Below are 22,644 nucleotides of genomic sequence, written 5' to 3' on the forward strand. Positions count from 1 at the left end.
AAATTAAATAAAGGATGATTGTGCACTACTTTTGGAGTTGGAGTATGTATCAAATAGTTTCTGTTGTGTGCAGCTATCCACCCAAAGGCACTGGAAACTCCATTCTGCTTGCCTGTACACATAGTGTGTATAATATAAATGCAGAAAGAAGGGAAATTGAAAAGCAGGATAAGTCTGGACCTGATAGAGCATGAGGGACATTGAAACATCTCTGTGTGCATATCAATAAAGGATACATTATACTAACATTTCAAAAAAGATTAAGTGATTCTGCATGATTACTACTTTTTAAAGTGCAGTAGATCTCTACAGTTTCAGCAGCCCTGTTATATTTGGTGTTGGGGAGAGGGTCAGAGATCCTCCCAAGTGTGCTAACTGTAAAAACTTGGTTTTACTTTATTAATACTGTCATACACTAAATAACTCTAGAAGAAGGTCTTGGTGTTTAATCTATTGCAGCAGCACCAATATTTAATGCTTCAATTTAGTACATTTTGTGAAGGTGATAGGATGTTCTAATAACTACATATGCTAGGCATCCATGAACATCAAGTATTGTTTAAATGCAACTAGTTTTCCTAACTGCATATCAAAACCTACCAGTAAGACTATATCAATATGGCAAACAAGCAATCAAATTCTGCAGACTAAAACAGCTAATTGGGCTTCACATCTACACTGGATAGTAGGATAGATATGTGAGTCCCAAACAGAGTAAAAAAAAGGGTGGGGGGAATAGTTCTCCTTAGTTGCCTGGAAGTTCTTAAGGAGCACCATTTAGCTTTCATGTCTGGAAATGCATTTAACAGATTGAATTAGGATGCATCAATTGTCCTTCTAGAAATAGTGATTATTTGGGGGAAATAGTGATTATTCTGGAGTGAAGTCTTTTGCTTTCCCAGAATAAGTATCATTAAGCAACTCAAAGTTGATGCCTAGTGCAGTCTCTGAGAGCCTTTACAGGATGATAACTAAACTGAAGTACTAAGATAGCACAGCAAACTACTGTTACAGCAAGCAGAGTAATTCCAGGAAAGCTGCCAGGAGTAGGGTCAGCAGGGACAAGATACAGCAGACCAAAACACAGCCAGAGGCACCTCTCTGCAACCTAATGCAGTTTAGAAAGCAAGGTTAATGAGTTGGCAACCCAAGGGGATTTAAAAAGATGAATTAGTGCCTTCCAGTGTTCCCCAAGAAACAAAGGGCCAGGCGAAACTTGCTAAAATGGCCTGAGATTTGACCTGGAATCTCATCTTACATGAGCAACCAATCATTCAAACAATGGGCATAACCTCTCATGTATTTATTTCAAGTATGTTTAGCTGCTGATACTCAGACTTTAAGGCAGTGAATAACATCAAAGTAAAAACACAAATACTACCCCAAAATTAAAGCAGGGTAAAGGTAACAATCCAGAGCACCTAATTAAAAAAAACAGTAATAAGCAGAATTCAAACACAAATCCAAAAGCCCCACTAAAAAGGAAGGTTTTACCATGCAGTGAAAAGCTGATAATGAGGTTTGGCAATTTTTCCGCAGGAAAGGTGATCCAGAGCATAGGCTTCACACCTAGTTGAAATCTGGGAATTTCAGGGTTTATTGGGACTTGTACTTTGGTTGTACTTTTTATTGTTTCTTACTGCATTTAAATACATATTGAAGGTGTAGGATATAAAGTACATAAATAAATACATTTCAGCTATCCTGGACTCAAGACTTACAGGACATCAAAGATCATCAGTCTAAATTGGGCCTGGAAATATGTCAGAAGCCAGTGCAGTTGTTAAAATAAGGTGCACTCTATTGATTGTGCCCTCAGTGATTGGAATCCCCTGAACTCAGAGGCATCCTATTCAGGGCAGGAGGAACTGCAGAAGCAATCTTACCCTCCCCATCCTCCCCCCCTGCAGATTTTGCTATATAAGCTTTTTCGCCCAACTAGTGAGGAAGGAGGCTGGAGCAGGTTCAGGATAAATTGTAACTTGGCCTCTTCAGTCTCCTCCCCTCCCTGCCCACCAGAACATCCCCTTTCCTCTTTCTCCTCTGAGGCCGTTTCCAACCTTGGGGACAGCTAACGTGATTCTTTCCTCACCAGCTGTGAGGGGGTAGAGGAGGAGGATCAGATCAGATCTCTGATTCCTCCTTCTGAGGTCAGAGTGCTGTCTCCAACCTTCGAATGGGGAATCTGAACAATCCTATGGTCCCTGGGACGCTTGCTCTCTCTGGGAATTAAGTGCTCCCAATAGGCAGCTCCAGTTAAAATCCTGGCCATCGCATTCTGGGTGACTTGAAGTTTCCAAATAGTTTTCAAAGGCATTCCCGTGTGCATTGCAGTGTGCTTTCATGAAAGAGTGAGTCTCCTGCTAGTGGGTATAAATGAGTCACCTTGTTAGGACAGCCAATCAGGAAGCCTGAAGTTCAAACCTTGCTCAAGATTGGTTGGTTGCTAACCAAGGCTGTGAAGTGCCATAGAGCAAGAGTCCTCTCCCACCCGGGGACATAATTGGAAGGCAGTATAAAAATACTCACAATAAATAGGAACCTTTTTTTCTTTCCTATGCTCATGAAACCTATGACTTGATATATTGGTACCCCAATCATAAATAATCTGTTTGGAAGATCCATAAATTCAATAGGACTTACTGCCAAATGTGTTTAGGTTGTAGTCTAACAGAGATCCTATACATGTCAACACAGAAGTGGTATTGCGTTAATAAGCAAGTGGGTATAGGATTGCAGCCTATGTTAATTAACTGTTGTCTAGATAGAACTACTGGTTCATAGAATGTGCATGCATAAGATCATCTCAGGCATTGCTGTTTATCTATGCATCAAAGATATATTAATAAGATATTTAAGTAGACTTGAGTTTATATTAGAATATGGAAATCCTTTAAACACTTTAAACAGAAAAAATGAGAGCTGCTGAGAGCTGCACATTTTTAAGAATTAGAGCTATAAATAAAATAGGTGTCAAAGTAATTTTAATGAATGCAGTTGATTTTTGATGCAATATTTTATTTGGAGGATTGGGAAATGGTAAAAGTCAAGAGCTTTTGAAGGACTCAGGCAACCAAAAACAGAATCAAAAACAGCTGTAGGTACAGCACAGGTGTTATTCCTTTGATGGAGCTGCTTCCTCAGCAGAACTGGGAGACGGGATTCGCCCCACATCCCACACCCCAGCACACCCTCAAAATCTGCTCTGGAGGGTTGGGAAACCACCTGGAGCAGAGTTTTGGGCAGCGCAGTGCTGCAGAGGGGAGTTCTATTGCCCTAGCAGACCTTCACTAGTGTTAACCCATTACTGAAGGATTTAAAGCATCTTTATTTAAATGCTGAACAGCCTGACAATGTTGGAAGCTGTTTGGAGAAATGCATTTCTGTATAAAAATCTGTGATCTTTTCTTTGCCAGAGCAGTGTCCTAAAACTGTGATGGCTATTCCCCATGGGCTAGAGATCTTCTCTATATGCTGAGGGAACAGAAATAGAAATATCCATATATGGTTATTCACTGACACATTATGGAAGAAATATCAAGGAAGAATGTATGGGGGAGCAAGAAAAATACACACGTTCATAATCAGAATGGAGACAGAGACCCAAGGAGTTACTTTAGGCTTGTTTGACTTTCTTTCTTTGTAAAGACAAATCTTTATGTCATATCAAACTGCTTTTGATGCTTCCTTCTTTATCTTGAACAGTAGCACCTCCATGTCAAGTGCCAAACATATTTTGAAATAGAGGTCTTAAATCCCTGTTGGGCATCTGAGCTGTTATTTTGTTTTTGTTTTAAAAAGGAAAACATTCCCTCATCTCACTCTTGCTATAAGGGAGCTTCATATCAATATGTTTTTTTGTAAATGATGTGCTTTAGTTACATTCATCACAGTACAGAAGGAATATATTCAGATCCAGGTTCTCTAGCTGACTTCAGCATTATGTCTTACTAGTTTTAGGAGTAGCAGGGTTCTTGTATATTACCATTGGTTTTGCATTTTCTCTGAATGCTATCCCCACAATGTGAGCTAGCTTTGCTTCATTGCATTCTTGCCAGACATCCACACACTTATCCCTGTGTTTTATGGATATTTCTATTGTGCTCCATATGTAAATCTGCACATTATGGAGATGTATCAAGATTGGTTACGTTTCTCCTATATTCAAGTAGGTTCTTTTATAATCAACACAATGCTTATAATAAATACGCATATCTTTATATATTTAAGCATTATTCTAATTACTGTTTTTGTAGCATATATGTTACAGAAAAATTGGTTATTTATTTATTTATAACATATTTATATTGCCCAACATCCCAGGCTCTCTGGGCACTTTACAATTAAAAGCATAATATACAAAAGTCAAGATTTAAAACTTAACAAATTTTAAAATGTCATATAAAACCAAAATAAGCTATAGTCCAGGGAAAGCTTGTCTAAAAAGATATGTTTTCAGGAGGCGTTTGAAGGATGTTACATTTTCCGTCTCCTGGCAGAAGGTATTTGAAGGTATTTTATTTTACCATTAGATCATTCCTTTTATATTCAGATTAGTCCAGCATTAGGAAAATATCATTAGCTAATTTCTTTGAACCTTCCCCAGAATTGGAACATATCAGTTCTGCTCACACAACTTTCATTTTTGATAGCTGTTTGTTGACAGGATTTACATGTCAGAACAAGCTATTAAGGTTTTTTTAAAAAGACAAAAAACAAACCTGGCACACTGATGTGGTAGTGGCACCATCCATACATTCAAACTTAATATGATCAGGAAGGCTTTGAGTTAATGTGTGTGATGATTTGTTTTATTTTCAGGTTTTTGGAGTGGATGACAGCCAAGATTATAATAGGCCTGTTATCAACGAGAGCCAAAAAGATTTAGTAAAAGATTGGGCTATAAATTCTGCTACACTAGTGCTGGAAGAAAAAAGACCACTGAGTACAACTGGATATCTTGACACAGAGGTAGAATTCAATCTTTGATGGGTCTTCTTCTTTTTTTCTTCCAATAAGGGAGAGGACCTTAATGTAGTCAGTGTTAAGTAGCTACCAAGCAGAGCTAGTATTAAGTAATTTCCATAGTCATCTTTTATATCTCTGGTTTCTTTATTAGAGCTTATCTCTTCTATTAGTACTTGAAAAACCATGGCCTCTTGCAATCTGTTTTCTTGGTCTGTTTGCACATACTTCATAGCATGTTCTTCTGTGTAGCATTTATGTATGCAACTATACACATACTGTATTTTTATACACACAAGAGAGACCAACTTTTGGTATATTGGGAAACTAAAGAAAATATGAATACTACAGGCTATATATAGTTGATCAAGAAAAATTCTGAAATTCGCAAGTCAAAGGAAATGGCTTGCCAAGTCTGAGCTCAGATGAAAGCTTTCCATATGGAAATATATGGTTAACTGTTTCTGGAAAGGCATTGCTTAAATGTCACTATGATGAACATTTATGCTATAACTCTGTAATAAACCTCTCTGTGAACTTTTGGCAGTTTCTGCTAATGTTTTATAGCTTTTTGGAAAGAGCTCAGATGCATCTCAAAACAAAACCCACACACCAAAAAAACTTTCCAATCATGTCCCCTTCCAACTTTAGATTGAACCACACATTGGCAAATGCAATGGGTGGGCAGATTTGCCAGTCACGCTAAACCACCCTGCAAATAAGCTACAGTGGGTTGATTGTTTGCGGAACAACCCACAGTATGCCTGCCAGATGATTGGGCTTGCTGTGGCTCCCCCCACCCAGTCTTCCAGCTGGATCCAGCATGTATTCCAGGGGAATGTATGGCAAAACCCATCTTTTATCATTGTCCTCATTCCAATTGCTTCTCTTTTTCATTCCCTGGCTTTTTATTTTTTTTCATTTTTCGGTGCCCAGGGCACAATTAGGATCATAATTTATTGTTGTTGTTGTTAGTAGTAGTAGTATTGTGGGTCTTTTGCAAGAGCAGAAGTGTGCACTTACAGCTTTCTGATATGTGTAGTTTTGCCTTGTCAATTTCCTGTTTCAGCTGGAAGGGAGCAAGGAAGTGGAATAAGTAACATAGGAGGAAATTGACAAGATGAGGTTGCATATAGGCTAACGTGTGCAATGTTGCGAAGGTTCAGGAGAGAAATTATAGTAAGAGAAAGGAGGGACTGAGTGGTGCAATTTGAAAGCCCTGATAAAGGGGGAGGGAAACAGCAGAAAAAGTGCACCAAAAGATGGTGGTGGTGGGTGGTTACAAACCTCCCCTGTGGTGACATGAACCTCTCACTTTTAAGTGTTGAACTGACACTTCTCAGTGTCCACCTTTTCAACACTTCCCCAACTCTCTAGCTATTCCAGAAATGGGAGATATTTGCTTCCCCCCTTTTCATGACACCTTTTCAGAGCTGTTACTGCTGTGGTTCCCTGCACCCCACTTGCTCCATCCTGTTCTGCCATCCTCTAAAGTTTTTTTTAAAAAAGTGGGGGATATTTGTGCAAAGTTCAGGACTGGGAAGTAAATGGAGAGGAAAATTGCAGACCTGCATTTACTGCTCCATTACGGCAGTTGCGCAAATTTCAATTCCATTTACTCCACAGTCCTTAAATTTGTGCAACCTTAAAGGATGGAGCAAATGGGGTACCAGCACTACTTTCACACATGCCCCAGTGAGGCCACTCTGTCCCATGTAGTCACCTTCTCAGTGTCAGGGAATCACAGTAACATCTCTCCTTTCTGGAGAGTCAGGGGATCGCTAAATGAATGATTTATAGCACGCTTGTGACTCACCACTCCCTGAAGTTTGCAAGTCAATTTCATGATGTCGTAAACAAACAGGACATCTTCCGCCCTTTTCCCCAGCAATCCTGTGTTTTATAACACAGAGATAATCCAGTATCTATTTATGATGGGCTTTTATTCTGACACTACATGGCGCTGCTTCATTGCAGCCTATTCTTTTCAATGACATCCCCTTTTCAGTTAAAAAAATCCCATGGTCGCTGTTTGTTGCTGTCTGAAGGAGCTGGTTTTGAAGTGTTGAAAAGGTGGAAGACACTGGGAAGTGTCTGTTCAACACTTAAAAGTGAGGTGATCACATTGCCAAGGGGGTAATATTGTCCCCCCGACTTTTGGTGCACTTCCTCGTTTGTCTCCCACCTCTCTTTTTCGTTGCTTCTGAATTGCACTACTGGGTCCCTTCTTTCTCTTACTATTATTTCTCTGCCAGTCCTTCACACTAACTACAGAAAGAGATGACACTACTGCCCTAATATAGCATTGCTTATAGCCTTATAAGCTGAATCTCATCTTACTGTCTTCTCTTTCAGAACCTGTAATAAAGCTGTATGTGCTCTGTTTCTTTATCTTCATGTTCAGGATAGTGTCTATACTTGAACTTCAGAGCAATATCTGCCCCTTTTGCTGTTTTAAAAAGATATTACATGGGTCAAGTAATGAAAATATATATTACATGGATCAATTAACCAGATAACAAAAAATTGCAAGTTGAACCTAGTTAAAAACAACAACAATCATGCCACCAGCCTTTCTAAACCAGAAGCCCAGCCTATACTCAGAACAAATTTATCCATTTAACCCCCAGTGGCTGCTGCTCTTTTACCAAAATTCATCTTCAGAAATTCTATTTTATAAACATCTCTCAGTGTTCTAAATTAGGGTGACCATATGAAAAGGAGGACAGGGCTCCTGTATCTTTAACAGTTACATAGAAAAGGGAATTTCAGCAGATGTCATTTGTATATATGGAAATCCTGGTGAAATTCCATCTTCATCACACCAGTTAAAGCTGCAGGAGCTATACTAGAGTGACCAGATTTAAAAAAGGGCAGGGCACCTGCAGCTTTAACTGTTATGATGAAGAGGAAATTTCACCAGGTTCCCCATATATACAAATGACACCTGCTGAAATTCCCTTTTCTATGCAACTGTTAAAGATACAGGAGCCATGTCCTCCTTTTCATATTGTCACCCTACCTGACAGTTGGCTATGCTGGCTAGACCAAAACAGGTTGCTCACTGTTTTCTTTCTTTCATTCATTATATTTTTACACTGCCCAATAGCAATATCTGCTCTGGGCATATCAAACAATTAAAACCACAAAAGACACCACAATAAAATGTTATATAAACGTTTAAAGCTATAATATAAAGTAAACATAAAAAAACAAAATAAACCTAGCATCAGTGCAAAGAATTAAAATGCAGAAACTGAAAGATTAATTCCTGGGAAAATAAAGTGTTCACCAGGCACTGAAAAGACTACAGTGTAGGTGCCAGGTGAGCTTTTTCAGGAGTGGCATAGTTACCGCTTTCTTTAAAGAGGCCACTACCACTGCCACTCTCAAGAGGAACTTACAACCTCCTAGGCCCAGTTGGACATCAACGCCCTATTAGATTTAATAAGACATAGAGAGCAAGGGTCAAGTACACAGGTGATTGGCTGGACTCGTTCAAGTACCTTGGTCACATCTTTAGGCCTCAACAATTCAAATTCATCCAATAAAACTGAACCAGACAGTGCACTGGACATCGCTACTAATGGAACTACATTAACTGTGGTGTCTAAATCATGATGATTTTGAGAATTTATCTTCAAAATATCATGCAAACTTATCCCAGTGTTCTACCAAGGGTTCTACCATCTCTCTCCCTGGCCCAGATTGCAGCAGGCTGTGAACTTCTCAGAAAAGTTCCACTGGACCTGAATGATACTCACTCTAACACAGGCAGCTTTCTCAGAAGTATGTAATGAGAGGTGGCTATAAAAAACAGACACAGCACTGACTTGGACATAGCCAATACCACTCTGCATTTGGACACATTATTTATTACTATTCAGGAACTGTTTCAGTGTGTTGAGCCCAAAGTTGTGTGACGAATTGGGTTTACTTCGTTATGACTGAATCCTTAATATTTAGCCATCATATTTTCAACATTTTACCATTTCTTTCTGTAACCAGGAGGAGCTGGGAGCTTCTTGTTGAAACACTGTGGAATGCTGTAAAGATGGTGTAAGAGCCATAGGCATGGGCAATAGAATCACTGCATCTTCCAGTATTTTGCCTATTCAAAGTACTGTATTTGAATATATCATCATTTTTCATTTTGCTTCTAGAGACAAACTATTTTTCTTGAAATGTTACTTAAAGTACCTTTTTTATGAATACTAAATAAGAGCATATTTTGATTTTTTTCTCAATGAGTTACTTAAAGAACGTTCCTGCTTGTAGAATCTATAGTAAGTGACTCCATAACATATCCATAGCAACCCACACATACATATTCCATCTGTCCTGTAAGATGAATGCTACCAACAAAAGTTCAGCTGAGAAAGCTTTTGTTTATGCTCCTGGAACAATCACAAAAGGTGAATAAGGGTCATCATGTATTGAATCATGTTCTTTAACTTCTGAAAAGTTTAAATCTTTTCTTTATGAAATTTTCCAAGGGTATGTTGTAAGAATCTGTATTGGTGGTGCTTGATTAACCTTGCTCTGTCTTAAGACATTGAGAAATCCAAGACTTTTCAAGTTCCCCTATCCTTCCTCCCTTCTCCACTTCACCCCCATATTTCAGGAATGAAAAAAAAAATCAGAATTACTGTTGTCTTTAAAAATGTCTGCTTTATTGTGTAATCACTTTTTTGTTTTTGTTTTTCTCTTTTTGCCTTGTTTTGAGAACAACAGAATTAATATTGTTTCAGGGGATTTAAATTGGAATAAGTATTCATAGAAACGAACAGTAAGAATGCAATCCAAATGTCACTTAGTAATTCTTTCACTACTTAGCTTGCAAGTTGATGAAACAAGTATCTCATTTTTTAAAAGCAGGTTGAAGTTGAAAGCCTTCCTTAAAACATAAAATAGGGAGATATATAGAGGATCCCATATTATTTATTTCTTTATTCATTTTATTACATTTATATACCGCCCCACAGCCGAAGCTCTCTGGGCGGTTAACAACAATTAAAAATGGTAAACGTTAAAGTATACAAAACTTAAAAGCCATCAAAAACATAAAAAACAGTATAAAAACAACAGTATTTGTTGTTTATAAATTTATTTATTTAGAATATTTATATACTGCTCCCCAATGAAAAATTTCGGAGCGGTGTACAAGATAAAATGAAAATAAAAACAGAATAAAACAGTTAAAACAAAATGTAAAAGAAGCAAAAACAGATTCAAAGCTGCATATTAAGGAAAGGCTTCTTGGAATAAAGACGTTTTCAGGAGGCGCTGAAAAGAGTACAAGGTTGGCGCCTGCCTGACCTCCAGAGGCAGGGAATTCCACAGGAGGGGGGCCACCACGCTGAAGGCTCTTCCCCTGGTGGACTCCAATTGGAGGATGGATCTATGTGGAACCACCAGGAGCAGACCCTCGGATGACCTCAGTGACCGGGCAGGTTGGTAGGGGAGAAAGCGCTCTCTCAGGTATCCTGGTCCCAAGTTGTTTAGGGCTTTGTATACAAGTACAAGAACCTTAAACCTGGCTCGGTAGCGAATAGGCAGCCAGTGCAGTTCCCTCAGCAGAGGAGTTACATTCTGGAAAAGGACAGCTCCAGACAACAGCCGAGCTGCGGCATTCTGCACTAACTCCAGCTTCCGGAACAGCTTCATGGGCAGCCCCACATAGAGCGTGTTGCAGCAGTTTGCTGCCCGCACTGCCATGCAATAGGCACGATTATGTGCTCTACAGCGTGCTTGGTCATCTTCGCTTCGAGTCTTGCACCATTTGCGCTCTAGCCGATGTCCAGCCTGTTTCATTGACCGCATAGTATACCTTAGTATACCAAGGAGCAGAGCAGGCTCTACAGGACTGGAGAGGACACTCAAGTGCAATCAAGTCGATGGCCCTCCACATCTCACCGTTCCACAGTGAGGCTAGGGTCTCGGCTGGATCACCAGCTCTCTCCGCTGGAAAATTCCCAAGAGCATTCAGAAATCCATTGGATTCCATCAGTCTCCTGGGGCAGACCATCCGAATGGGTCCCTCACCCTTGTTGTATCTGCGACAATTTTCCTAGTTTCTTTGATTTATGAACATTTTTTTCAGTTTTATATTACTGCAATGAGGTTTATTGGGTTTGGAATGACAGCTAACAGCTTGAAAATTTGCAGGATATTTAACTAGAAATTTAAAAAAATATTGAGGGTTGTTTACACATAAAGCAGTAGCACAATTTTTTTTTTACACACAAATGTTCTAGGTCTTGTGCTGCCCATGATCATATGTAGGAAGTAGTGTGCAAACTGGAAGTTATGTCTACCTAGTTAAACACAACTGAAACAGCTTTTTTGGGGATGGGGAGCTGAAAGAATTGCTAGGACTAGCACCACCCTCCAATCACAAATTCACTAACAAGTGACACTTGTCCCCCATTAGCTTTGCCGGAATGGTACCTTTTAACACATGGTGCTCCCCACAGACATTCATCATTACACTCTTGGTGCTCATGTAAGGGAAGTAAGCTTTTTACAAGGGAAAGGGCCACATGCACAAGAAATCACAACAGGAAGTGAACAAGAACTAGTAAATGGAGTTCCCCAGTAACATTGCGGGTAAGGGTGCCCACAACAACAAAAGTCCAACTGTGGAAGATGTAGAGGCCAATTGAATAAGGCAAAGCTTGCTTATTTTCATGATGTTCTGCTAGCAATAATATTAGATGCAGTAGGAGCAGGCATTAAGAAGCCAGACATTCACTTCAGTCCACAGAGAAACTCCAAAGCTGCCCAGCCAAAGCAGATAGGCTCTTATTAGATTACTTGTGGACCACATAATGTGCTCTCTTCTCCCCACAACTTTGCACAGTACTGTTCAGGCACAGCTATGTAAACTCGAACTAAAGAGTCTCAATGTGGGGCAATAACTCAATGGCATGGCACAACTTCATTGTAGGAGATCTTGGGTTCAATCCCTGATCAGGGTCTCATAGGAGAAAAGGAATCTCTCTCTCTCTCTCTCTCTCTCTCTCTCTCTCTCTCTCTCTCTCACACACACACACACACACACACACACACCCTTGAGGCAGTAGTATGATAGCTTATTGGAGGGAGTGATTTAAGGACCTCATGATGTTAATCAAGTAACTCTGTGGACCCAATCTTGCCACAGCATGTCGTTCCTTTTGCCTTAGATGTCTTCATCAAACCCAACCCATCTTAAGTGCCTCCAGGTTTCTCCCTCACAATGGATCTTTTTATTATTCTACTACATGCTAGCAAATCCACTAGATTCATCATACTAGTAATCATATGGGTCAGAAAAACATTGAGCATTTTGGGAACCTGGGCATCTTGGAGGAATGGGGTAACAAAACCTTTTGTTGGTTTTGCAAGGCTTCTTTGTCTGAGAAAGTTGCATAATGGAGCTATAGGTGTTGCTTCCCCGATCACTGTGACTCCATGCTGGACTCCTCTTCCCATTTATATTACTGTGTTATAATTCTGGAAAGCACAGGAGCATTGACTGAACAAAAAATGGCACCCTGCGCCCAGAGCAACAGTTAGCTTTACTTTGATCACTGCTGCAGACCTGTCTTGTGGTCTGCATGCACTGGTTGTAGGGAACATTCTTGCATCAATAAATGGTTGCCTGTGGGGAGATAAGAGAAACATGAGAAACATCAGTTGATGAATAAAGAATGTCCTTCTCTGAATGTTTGACAGGCTCCATTACTGTTGGTCATTCGGTATCTTTTAAATATATTTCTGTTTCAAGGGGCCTTTGGTGTGTATATCTTCTCGTTTTACATTTTAGTCTTTATGTTTTATTATAATGCTGGTATCTGTGAATGTAGATGATAGGGTTTTATGTTTAATCTTCTGCCCTGCTTTGTAAGCTTTTCCCCATAAAAGTGGTGTATGTGTATTATATTTACATAGTGATGGCAGCAGTGGTGGTGGCAGAGGCAGCAGCAGCAGCAGATGGATCAGGAAATACATGTGATTGGGTGATTGGATGACTGAATAGGGATGCTGTCACTTACTGTTAGGCTTGTCTCAGTCCAGCTCCCTACTCTCCCAGTGCTTGACCTCTAGAATTTACATTTGGGGTTTCATCCATTTTGTACAATAACAAGAAGATTAGGATATTATTCCTAACCTTTCCCATTTAGCAGTGACACCCTGATTCCAGTTAATGTATATTAAACTCCATGTGATTTTGATTTGGCAAGGAAGCATGCATCATTTTGGGCCAGCAACATCAATAAGTGTAGGAATGTTCCTAGTTTAAGAAAGATTATTTATTCACCTGTATTGCCTTATCTACATTTTGGGATTTGTGGTCATCAGGTGTCTCTTTCTGCAAGCTGCATACATAGCCTATATTGTCTGTTTGGAAACACTACCATCATATGTAAAGTAAAGGAATTGTTTAACCAAAACATATTTTCCTATAGTGGAGGGTGGAATGCAAGACATTCTGGACCAAACCCTTTTTTGTTGGAATGGTAAAGCCTATTTATTTAACTTATGCTAAACTGTACCCATATGTTTAGATTATTTCACCATTACTGAAAGGCATGATCAAAAAACAACAACAGTCACATAAACTATATTAATGATTATGCAATCATAATTGCTTTAAGAGTCTGTAAAACCTTAATTTTCTTCACAGTTTTTCACCTTTTCTCTTTAAAGTGACTAAGACTATAATCCTATACATACCTATTCAACTCAGTGGGACTTACTTCTGGGTAGGGATGTATAGGGTTTCAGTGTAAGAATCAAGTAAGTTTAATGTAAGTATATGTTCTTTAAAATCTGTTATCAGGAAAGCACTGGTACGTCTGGAAGCAAACGCTGGGTGTCACAGTGGGCTAGTCTGGCTGCTAATCATACAAAACATGAAGAAAGTGAAGTACGGATGGAATCATCTGCTCCAGCTCCTCTAGAAAATGGTACTATAAGTAGCTCTTGTCTGATAGCTATTTCTACAGTACGATCGAGGGATTATTTTGTTTGATCATAATTATTAGCACATTCCACTTTGCTCAGTTTAAGGTAATCTTTCCCCAAATTATTGCTGTTAAGTAGATGTTTATACTTTATCTCATATGTTTTATAAATAAATTAGCTGTGTTAAGAATTATCTTCACATTCTGAAAGGCACCTGTGACAAAAGAAAAACAAATGGTGGAGAAGGCTATCGATGGCTACTAGTCCTAATGGCTATGTGCTACCTCCAGTAGCAGAGGCAGTGAGCCAATGTACACCAGTTGTTGGGGACACATAGATGGGAGAGTGCTGTTGCACTCGTGTCCTGCTTGTGGGTTCCTGGTCCACAGCTAGCTGGACACTATATGAATAAAATGCTGGACTAGATGGACCTTCGTCTGATCCAGCATGGCTCTTCTTGAGTTCTTATGTTCTAAAAGTGAGGCTTCCTCTAAATTTTGTGTGGTGTTGAAATGATCTGTGACAATTGTAGAGCAATTGCTTAACAGGTTTTTCCTCCTCACCAGATACTGACATCAGTGAATCTGGCCTATCAGTTAGAAGTGCTGGCTCAGCTGCCTCTTTGACCAGCCAAGGAGATCGAAGGAGGCGAACACTTCCACAGTTGCCGAAGGAGGAAAATGTCACAGAAGGACAAAGAACAAAAGTTGTAGCCCATCAGAGATCAGAGATAGGTGAAAAACAAGACACAGAACTTCAAGAGAAAGAAACTCCAACTCATACTCAGAAAGAAATAGGACAAGCTGCTGATAAAAGCCTGACTAAAGCAAGCAGGGCAATGAATGGCCTTTCTTCTAAAGCAGACAAGACATTTTTTCACTCCAACAGTGGCTTCTCCTCTGGCAAAGAAAAATGTGAAACTGGAAGGGAAACATCAGTGGTAAAGCAAGCTTTAGCTAAAATTCACCAGCAGGAACAAAATGAGCTAACACATTGGATTCCCACTAAATTGACTTCAGCAAAAACTTCAAACCAAGCTGAACGAGGAAGAGAAGAAATTTCTCCTTCCCTTAAAACAGATAATAAAGAAAAGGCATCAGGACGCGGTGCAGGCAAAGTTGAAACTAAAGTGGTGCAAAGTGAAGGGAAAAGAAGGAAAGCAGAAGAAACATCAAAATGTCAAACTACAAAAGGATTTAGTGGGGATAAGAAAGAAACATCAAAGCCATTAGTGAGACAAGGCAGTTTTACTATAGATAAACCAAGCGCAAATATACCTATAGAGCTAATCCCTCATATTAATAAACAGACAGGAAATACTCCACCATCATTTTCTTTAACATCCACCAACAGAATAAGTGAGAAAAGTGATTCAGTGGAAACTGATTCCAGTCTTGATACAACACTTATTTTAAAAGACACAGAAGCTGTAATGGCTTTTCTTGAAGCTAAGCTGCGTGAAGAAAATAAAACAGATGAAGGACCTGACACGCCCAGCTATAACAGAGATAATTCTATTTCACCTGAATCTGATGTGGATACCGCTAGTACAATTAGTTTAGTTACTGGAGACAGTGAAAGAAAACAAACTCAGAAACGAAAAAGCTTTACCACCCTCTACAAAGATAGGTGTTCCACTGGTTCTCCTTCAAAGGATGTTTTAAAGTCCTCTTCTACAAGTGCTAGAGACAAAATTGAAAAGAAAACAAAAAGCCGTTCTTCAGAAGCCAGTTCAAGAGGCGAAGCACGCAAGATTGTGCAGAGCAGTGGAAGAATAAGGCAACCTTCAGTGGATTTAACAGATGATGACCAAACTTCTAGTGTACCTCATTCTGCCATTTCTGATATTTTATCTTCTGACCAGGAAACATGCTCAGGCAAATCACATGGAAGGACTCCCTTCACCTCAGCAGATGAACATTTGCATTCCAAAACAGAAGGTATCAAATCAGCTAAGTTGAAGTCCTCTCCAGCATCAACTGGGCAATCTAGTAAATCTACTACACTTCCAAGGCCTCGCCCAACAAGGACTTCTCTTTTACGTAGAGCACGACTTGGTGAAGTATCAGATAGTGAACTTGCAGACGCAGATAAAGCATCGGTGGCTTCTGAAGTGTCTACTACAAGTTCTACATCTAAGCCCCCATCAGGAAGGAGAAATATTTCAAGAATTGACCTGCTTGCTCAGCCTCGTAGAAATAGGCTTGGTTCTTTATCAGCAAGAAGTGACTCTGAAGCAACGATAACTAGAAGCACAACATCATCTCGTACTCCAGAAGCCATAATTAGAAGTGGCATTAGACTAACACCACCAGCAGATAGTACTAAAGTTTCTCCTAGAATTAGAGCTAACAGTATTTCTCGCCTATCGGACTCCAAATCTAAGTCTCTGTCTTCAGCCCATAATTCTCCATCAGGTATGAGAGTTTTTCAACCTTATCTTTCAATTCAGTAATTTGATCAGTTTCCATTTTCAGTTGATACTGAGACTTAAAGCAGAGCATACATGGACTATTTTTAATAATATAATGTAACTTTAATGTTGCTAATTATAATGCAAAACAGTAACAATTTGGCTGAATCTCTTTTATTGCTGAATGCCTGCTTTATTAATAAGTTATTCAGCTTTTTTTTTAGAAAATATACTTAGAAGGCCAATTATGACTTTTTGCTATAAAACTTAAGCACTTGAAGACAAGTCTAAAATGTTTTGGACTTCAAAGCTCAAACCTAGTGATTACAATGCATATTAATTTTGAGCTTGGAGTGGCATTATCACTGCTTAAGCTCCTGCTCACCCATTAACTTTCTGACCACACTTGCCTTGAAATTCTCTTCCATCAGTTTAGAAGAAATACAGCAGTACAAACTTTATTTCTTTCCAATAACGTTAATGGCCTGCTGCTAATTAGAAGTGATGAACATTTACTTCACGCCAATGTTGCATTAGATGCTGTACAAAAAGAATTTGAAGCAATCTGCACCCAGTGGATTTGTATTCTAAATTGCACGGCAGAAGACAAATGAAAAAGAGGATAGATATTGATACAGAACATCTTTTAAAAATTAATAGAAAAGGCTTTATTTCAGGTTATTTCATAGTTACAATTCCACATGAAGTCTCTTAGAAAATATTTTTTTGTATGGCAGTTCAAGAGATTGAGTACATGCTTTTTAACCAGAAAGTCCCAGGTTCAGTCCCCAGTATCTCCAGGCAGGCTTGGAAAAATTCCTGCCTAAAAGCTGGGAGATCTGCTGCCAGTCAGTGTCGACAGTACACTACATGGGTCCACTACATGGGCCAGTGTTCTGTGTCCACATCCCCCTGATAGCATGCACCCCTCCAAAGGACTTATTTTGAGTCAGTTCAGTGTTTGGTCCTGTATATGTTCACTAGCCCTGCACTTGGATTTTCAGGGACACCCTTGCACCATAATTAAATACACCCAAAAGCTACCCTTAATGGGTTTGGTGAACCTCCAGACTGGCATCTTGGCACAGTTGATGAGCAGCTACAGCCAAAAAGGAAAAATTGAGGCGCATGGACAAGGCTCTTTAAATCATGGATACAAGGCAGAAGATCTATTACCTATCTTTGAACATGATATTATTCTATGTTCAGAGTATTTGTGGTTACTAGTAGGAATGTCATAGAAAACTGCAACAGCTTGAAATGCTTAGATTTCTATGAATTTGACCTTTCAATGGACTGACGTTTTCTGAGTTGTGTGGATTCCACAGACTTGCAAACTGGTTTTTCACTTGTGGGTGGTTGTGGAATTTGCGCTAATCTGCATTAGCAAGTGTACTTTAGTGCTAACACGAATTAGTGTAAGTAGAACAAAATTCTTGCAAAACAAAGCGGATTCTGTCAATGAATAGACAGCAGTAAAAAAGATGCCTGACAATCTACAAAACAAAGCGGATTTAACAAAATCCGTACATCCCTAATTATTAGTACATTTGAAGCATTCTCACTGCTTTATTGCTCCAGCTGTCACTTAAAATTATTGCAGGTTAGTTTCTCCTTCTCTTTCTCCTCCTTCTCCTTCTTCAAGATTACACTTCACTGTTGATAGGGACATCATTAAACGTTCACTTTGTAATTTATTACCCTGTTAGCATAATCTGTCTATAACTTCAAGTGCACAAAATCAGCCTTTTACTTTGTCTGCTGTCATTACAATAGATTTAATGTTGTCATCTGTTGAGCTGAATCATGATATCTGTTGACCTATGAAATTAACAGTACTAACTAAACATTTATCATACTCCAAGTTTACGATACATCAAGTAGTGCTGAAATAAGATCCAACTGCCAGTCTGTCCCCCTTCTGCACATGGTAGCTGCTTTCGGACAACACAATAGTCACAATAGTTTGCCTTGCAACTCTGTGGCTGATGAAAAAAATAGTGGTGGCCAAGAAAATAACCAACGGTGCCATCCATACAACATGATAACCAATAGTGGTTCAGGTAGCCAACTCTGCACAGCATGGTTATTTGCATTGGTTATTTCAGCCAAATAACCAACCGTTGGTGAAAAAACTCTGGCCACACTCCATGATAACCCACAGTGGGTTAAATAACTATTTGACTATTTAAACCACTGTTGGTTATTGTGTTGTCTGAACCCAGTTGGTGTCTGTGTGTATGTGTAGCAGGGGGCAGGTCACCATCTTGTCCTTTCCTTCAGGTAGCAAAATGTCTTGGGCTGGCCCGCTTTTCCTATTCACATTTGTAAGCCGACACTAACAAAATAAAGCTTTGAAGCATTTTTAAATGCCTTCAGTCTTTCAAATGTGTTAATTTTTAAAATGTTAGTATTAAAATTACTTTGTGCTTCCTTCTTGCTGTGTGATATAACTTGATATTTGTATTTCCTAAGTGAATTGAATTGAATTGAATTGTAAAAACTCAATTCAGGGACTTGGGATGAATGTTTTTCTTCCCCCACCCCCACATTTTTTTGGTGGAATTTAGCCTCAGTATTACATTTTAAGCAAATGCTTTAAATCTGTATGTCTTAATTAACATGATAAAACACTATTTTGTACACAGAGGCATACCGTCTTCTCCCAGACCCAGACCCAGCTGTTGAAAGTTGCAGTGGTAGAGTACTAGAAATCGTATTTTGTTTTTTAAAAATTTTTACTCCTAAATATTTGGTTTGATTTTTTTCTTTAAGTGCTCATGTTGTACAATGCTGGGTTGCAGGACTTGCTGCAAATTGATAAAACACTTATTCACTTTTTAAATTATTATTTTTTATTGTCCTGGCTATTTAATCAACCTGAAACTGAAAAAAACAACTTTAAACTGTACTAAAATACACACATACACAATTGGGCCCAACTCATAGCAACTTTTTGGCCCTCAGTGATTCTGTTTTTGCATGCTTTTAGAAATAGGTGCTTTTTCTGCTTATTAAATTAATAAATATTTTAGCTAATGGTGAGAAAAACAATAATTTGAAAATGTGAAAGTAAAACCAGGTCTATTGGAATCTGCATTTAAACCTGGAAAAAAAACTGGTAGTGAAATCCAAGTCTCTCAGTCCTTGACTCATTGGACTGTGTAAAACTAGATTTCAAATTCGCAAGCTATTTATGTTTAGAGGCTATTATAATCTGTTCTCACTCCGTAGTTGTCATTATCTTTGCATACACTTACAGCACTGTATGATAAATTATTTAAATGTTCAATAAAATTTGAACAAGAAAAGTAATTGTTTTTCCAAAATTATTATCTATGTACATAAAGCAGCCTCAGCAGAAAGATCATCAAGTTGTTTTTCAACACATTGTTTTCATGTTCTTTGACTAAGGATCAAACTAGATGAGATACTATTCACAGAGTTAGCAAGTAAATTGCAAGTGAGGGGGGATTTGGATCAGGATTCTAGAGGGCTTTAAAATGTTGCCCTCTACAGAGGTTCTGATCCAGATTGGGGGGCATGTTATTTGTATGTGTGGAAATAATTTTTTTTGCTCTAATGCAAGCTTCCCCCCCCCAATGGAAATAACGGGCACACCCCATCCCCGCCCAATCCAGATTGGGCCCGTAATAGGGGCAAAAGTTTAAAGTCCCTTTACCTCCCACACTAGGATCCTGATTTGGATTGGGTCCCAAGACTTGCAATGCACTTTGGAAAGGCCACCCATGGAATTGCTAATTACATGAATGGCATCTTGTCTACTTTGGCTTTATTATTTATTTAAAGGATTTATACGAGGCCTTCCAGGGTGTACCCTCGCAAGGTGACATGCAGGCTGAATTTAAAACTGAAACATAATAAAATTATTAAAATAATAATAAAACAATGACAAAAATAAAAATTAACAATTGAAAACCAAATAGCTTCATTTACATCAAGGCACCCAATAAAGTCCTAATTCAGTTATAAACCAAGGGAAACAGGTAGGTCTTTAGGGTTCTCTTGAAGGCCTCAAATGGTGAATATCAATGGGAACAGAGTTCCACAAATGGGGATCAATTGCGGAGAAGGCCCTATCCCTCACACCCACCAGCCTAATAGTTTTGACACGTGGGCACATAAGCATGGCCTCTGCTGTTGATCTCTTAGTATAGGCAGCATGCTATTGGTAAGGTGGCCCTTCAGTAACTTGAAAAACCATTTAGGGCTTTAAAGGCCAATACCAACACCTTAAATTCACTGGCAACCATTGCAGCTGGTACAGTTTAGTATTACATGTTCTATCCTACTAGTACTCTAGAGGCCGAATTTTATACTATTTGAAGTTTCCAAATTATCTTTAAAAGCAGGCCCATATAAAGTACATTTCAGTAATCGAGCCTGGATATCATTAGAGTATGGATTGAAGCAAGGTCCATCCTTTTCAAATAGGGTCACAGTTAGCATAGCAGCCCAAACCCAGCTTCTGCTGACACCTGAACTTCCCCAATTAGCACCAAGTTCAGGAGAACTCCAAAACTGTGTATGTGGTCCAAGTTGGTCTAGGACCAGTTGCAAACATCCATTCAGAGCAATCAGTTTCTCTACCCACACTAATTCCATCTTGTTTGGATTAAGTTTCTGTTTGTTTGCCCTGATCTATCCCACAACCACTTCCATTAAATATAAATTTAATGCATCTTAGTGAGTAATTCAATGCGCCGTAGCTCCTTAACCAGTTGAATATCAAACTTCAAATTTTAACTGCAAGTAGTACCCCTATAAACATTTGTAATCTGTAAATTTCAGTTTTTTAGGAGCTGTAGCAAAATGGCTGTAGCAGAAAAACTATGGGGGATGAAAATAAAATAATGTTCATGTTGAATTACCAATACATGTAGGAACATGTGTACATTTTTTTTGAATGGTCATGCAACCATCATTGGGTGATTTGACATGGAATGACCCATGGATAGTCTGGAAATATACCATGGTTGATGGTATTGAAATCTGACAAGAGGTCCAGGAAAACCAACGGAATTGCATTTCACCTACCCTACACCACCCAGCATAAGTCATCCAGCAGGGTAATCAAGGCTGTTTCCATCCCAAAACCAGGACTGAAAACAGATTGGAATGGATCTAAATAATCAGCAGCATCCAACTCCAACACTGCATCAAATACTAATCCATATTCCAAGATAAATGACCTTCAGAGCCATGTTTAACGGAAATAGTTGGTGTCTGAATCTTCAGTTCACTCAGGTTGTTTGAATACTGTTGTATTCCACGTTAATGTAGATATCCTATTAATCTAGATATGCACACACACACACACACGTGCGACAGGAAAAGCCATTCCTGCAGCCCTCAACATTTGACTGAAAATGAGCATTTTGCTTGCTGTCCAAGTTGGATTTCAAATGAAACAAACTACCAATTTTCCTCCAAGTGCTGCATTTCAGTAATCATATTCCTTTGTGTTGTCTAATGTAGAGCTAGACATTTTTGACAGTAGGAAAAATTTGCAGAAAAAGTACAGACTCACTGTTTTGGAAAAGGTCAATGAATTGAGCCCTTGTTGTGATTTATATTGTGGTCTGTATAGGAGACTAGTAGCATTCCTGTCTTATTAGCTCACCATTGTACAAAGAGTAACCTTTTACACATTTTGTAAATTAGCATTTATTCTTTAACACAATTGTAGTAGCTTTCTTTTAAAGCTGTAGTCAGCAAACACTTTTTTTATGAGGTACTTTGGGTTTGAAATTAAGCGGCTCTGGTGTATTGTCATGATGTTTCTAAATCTGAATTTTATTTCTTGTAATAGATACAACAATAATTCTTTTTTAATAATTAAACTAATTTAGTAAATTCAAGATGGAGGCGGTTTCCTACTGATTACGCTTCCACCTCGGAAGATGAATTTGGATCAAACCGTAACTCTCCTAAACATGCCCGTCTACGTACTTCTCCAGCCCTGAAAACTACTCGATTGCAGAGCACAGGAACACCAACGCAAGCTAGCAATATCTTCAAGCATAGGATAAAGGAACAGGAAGACTACATTCGCGATTGGACTGCTCATCGAGAAGAAATAGCGAGGTTGGCTTTCAAGAAATGAGTACTTAGTTAAAAACAACAACACCTAAGTTAAGTCAGTGGCTGGTCACAAAGCGTGCTTAGTTTTTTAATTGGGTTTACAGTTAGAATCGGTCAAAATGGTTGTGTCTGGTATGGAAACATTCACAAATAATAAGGTGCTGACCTTAACCAAAAACAAACAACAAAAGAAAAGAAGTTAAGGATAT

General features: G+C 38.9%; 1 protein-coding gene across 1 annotated transcript in view; it reads left to right on the forward strand.

Moving 5' to 3' along the window:
* The window catches only part of CEP170 (centrosomal protein 170), a 96,293-nt gene that overhangs the window by 44,253 nt on the left and 29,396 nt on the right, over positions 1-22,644 (forward strand). The window contains exons 10-13 of the mRNA XM_063124324.1: positions 4,822-4,971; positions 13,793-13,919; positions 14,484-16,334; positions 22,204-22,438. Coding sequence (XP_062980394.1) covers positions 4,822-4,971; positions 13,793-13,919; positions 14,484-16,334; positions 22,204-22,438 — 2,363 coding nt within the window. The remainder of the gene's footprint in view (positions 1-4,821; positions 4,972-13,792; positions 13,920-14,483; positions 16,335-22,203; positions 22,439-22,644) is intronic.

This window comes from Elgaria multicarinata, chromosome 4 (genome assembly GCF_023053635.1).
Source record: "Elgaria multicarinata webbii isolate HBS135686 ecotype San Diego chromosome 4, rElgMul1.1.pri, whole genome shotgun sequence".
NCBI classification, from domain to species: domain Eukaryota; kingdom Metazoa; phylum Chordata; class Lepidosauria; order Squamata; family Anguidae; genus Elgaria; species Elgaria multicarinata.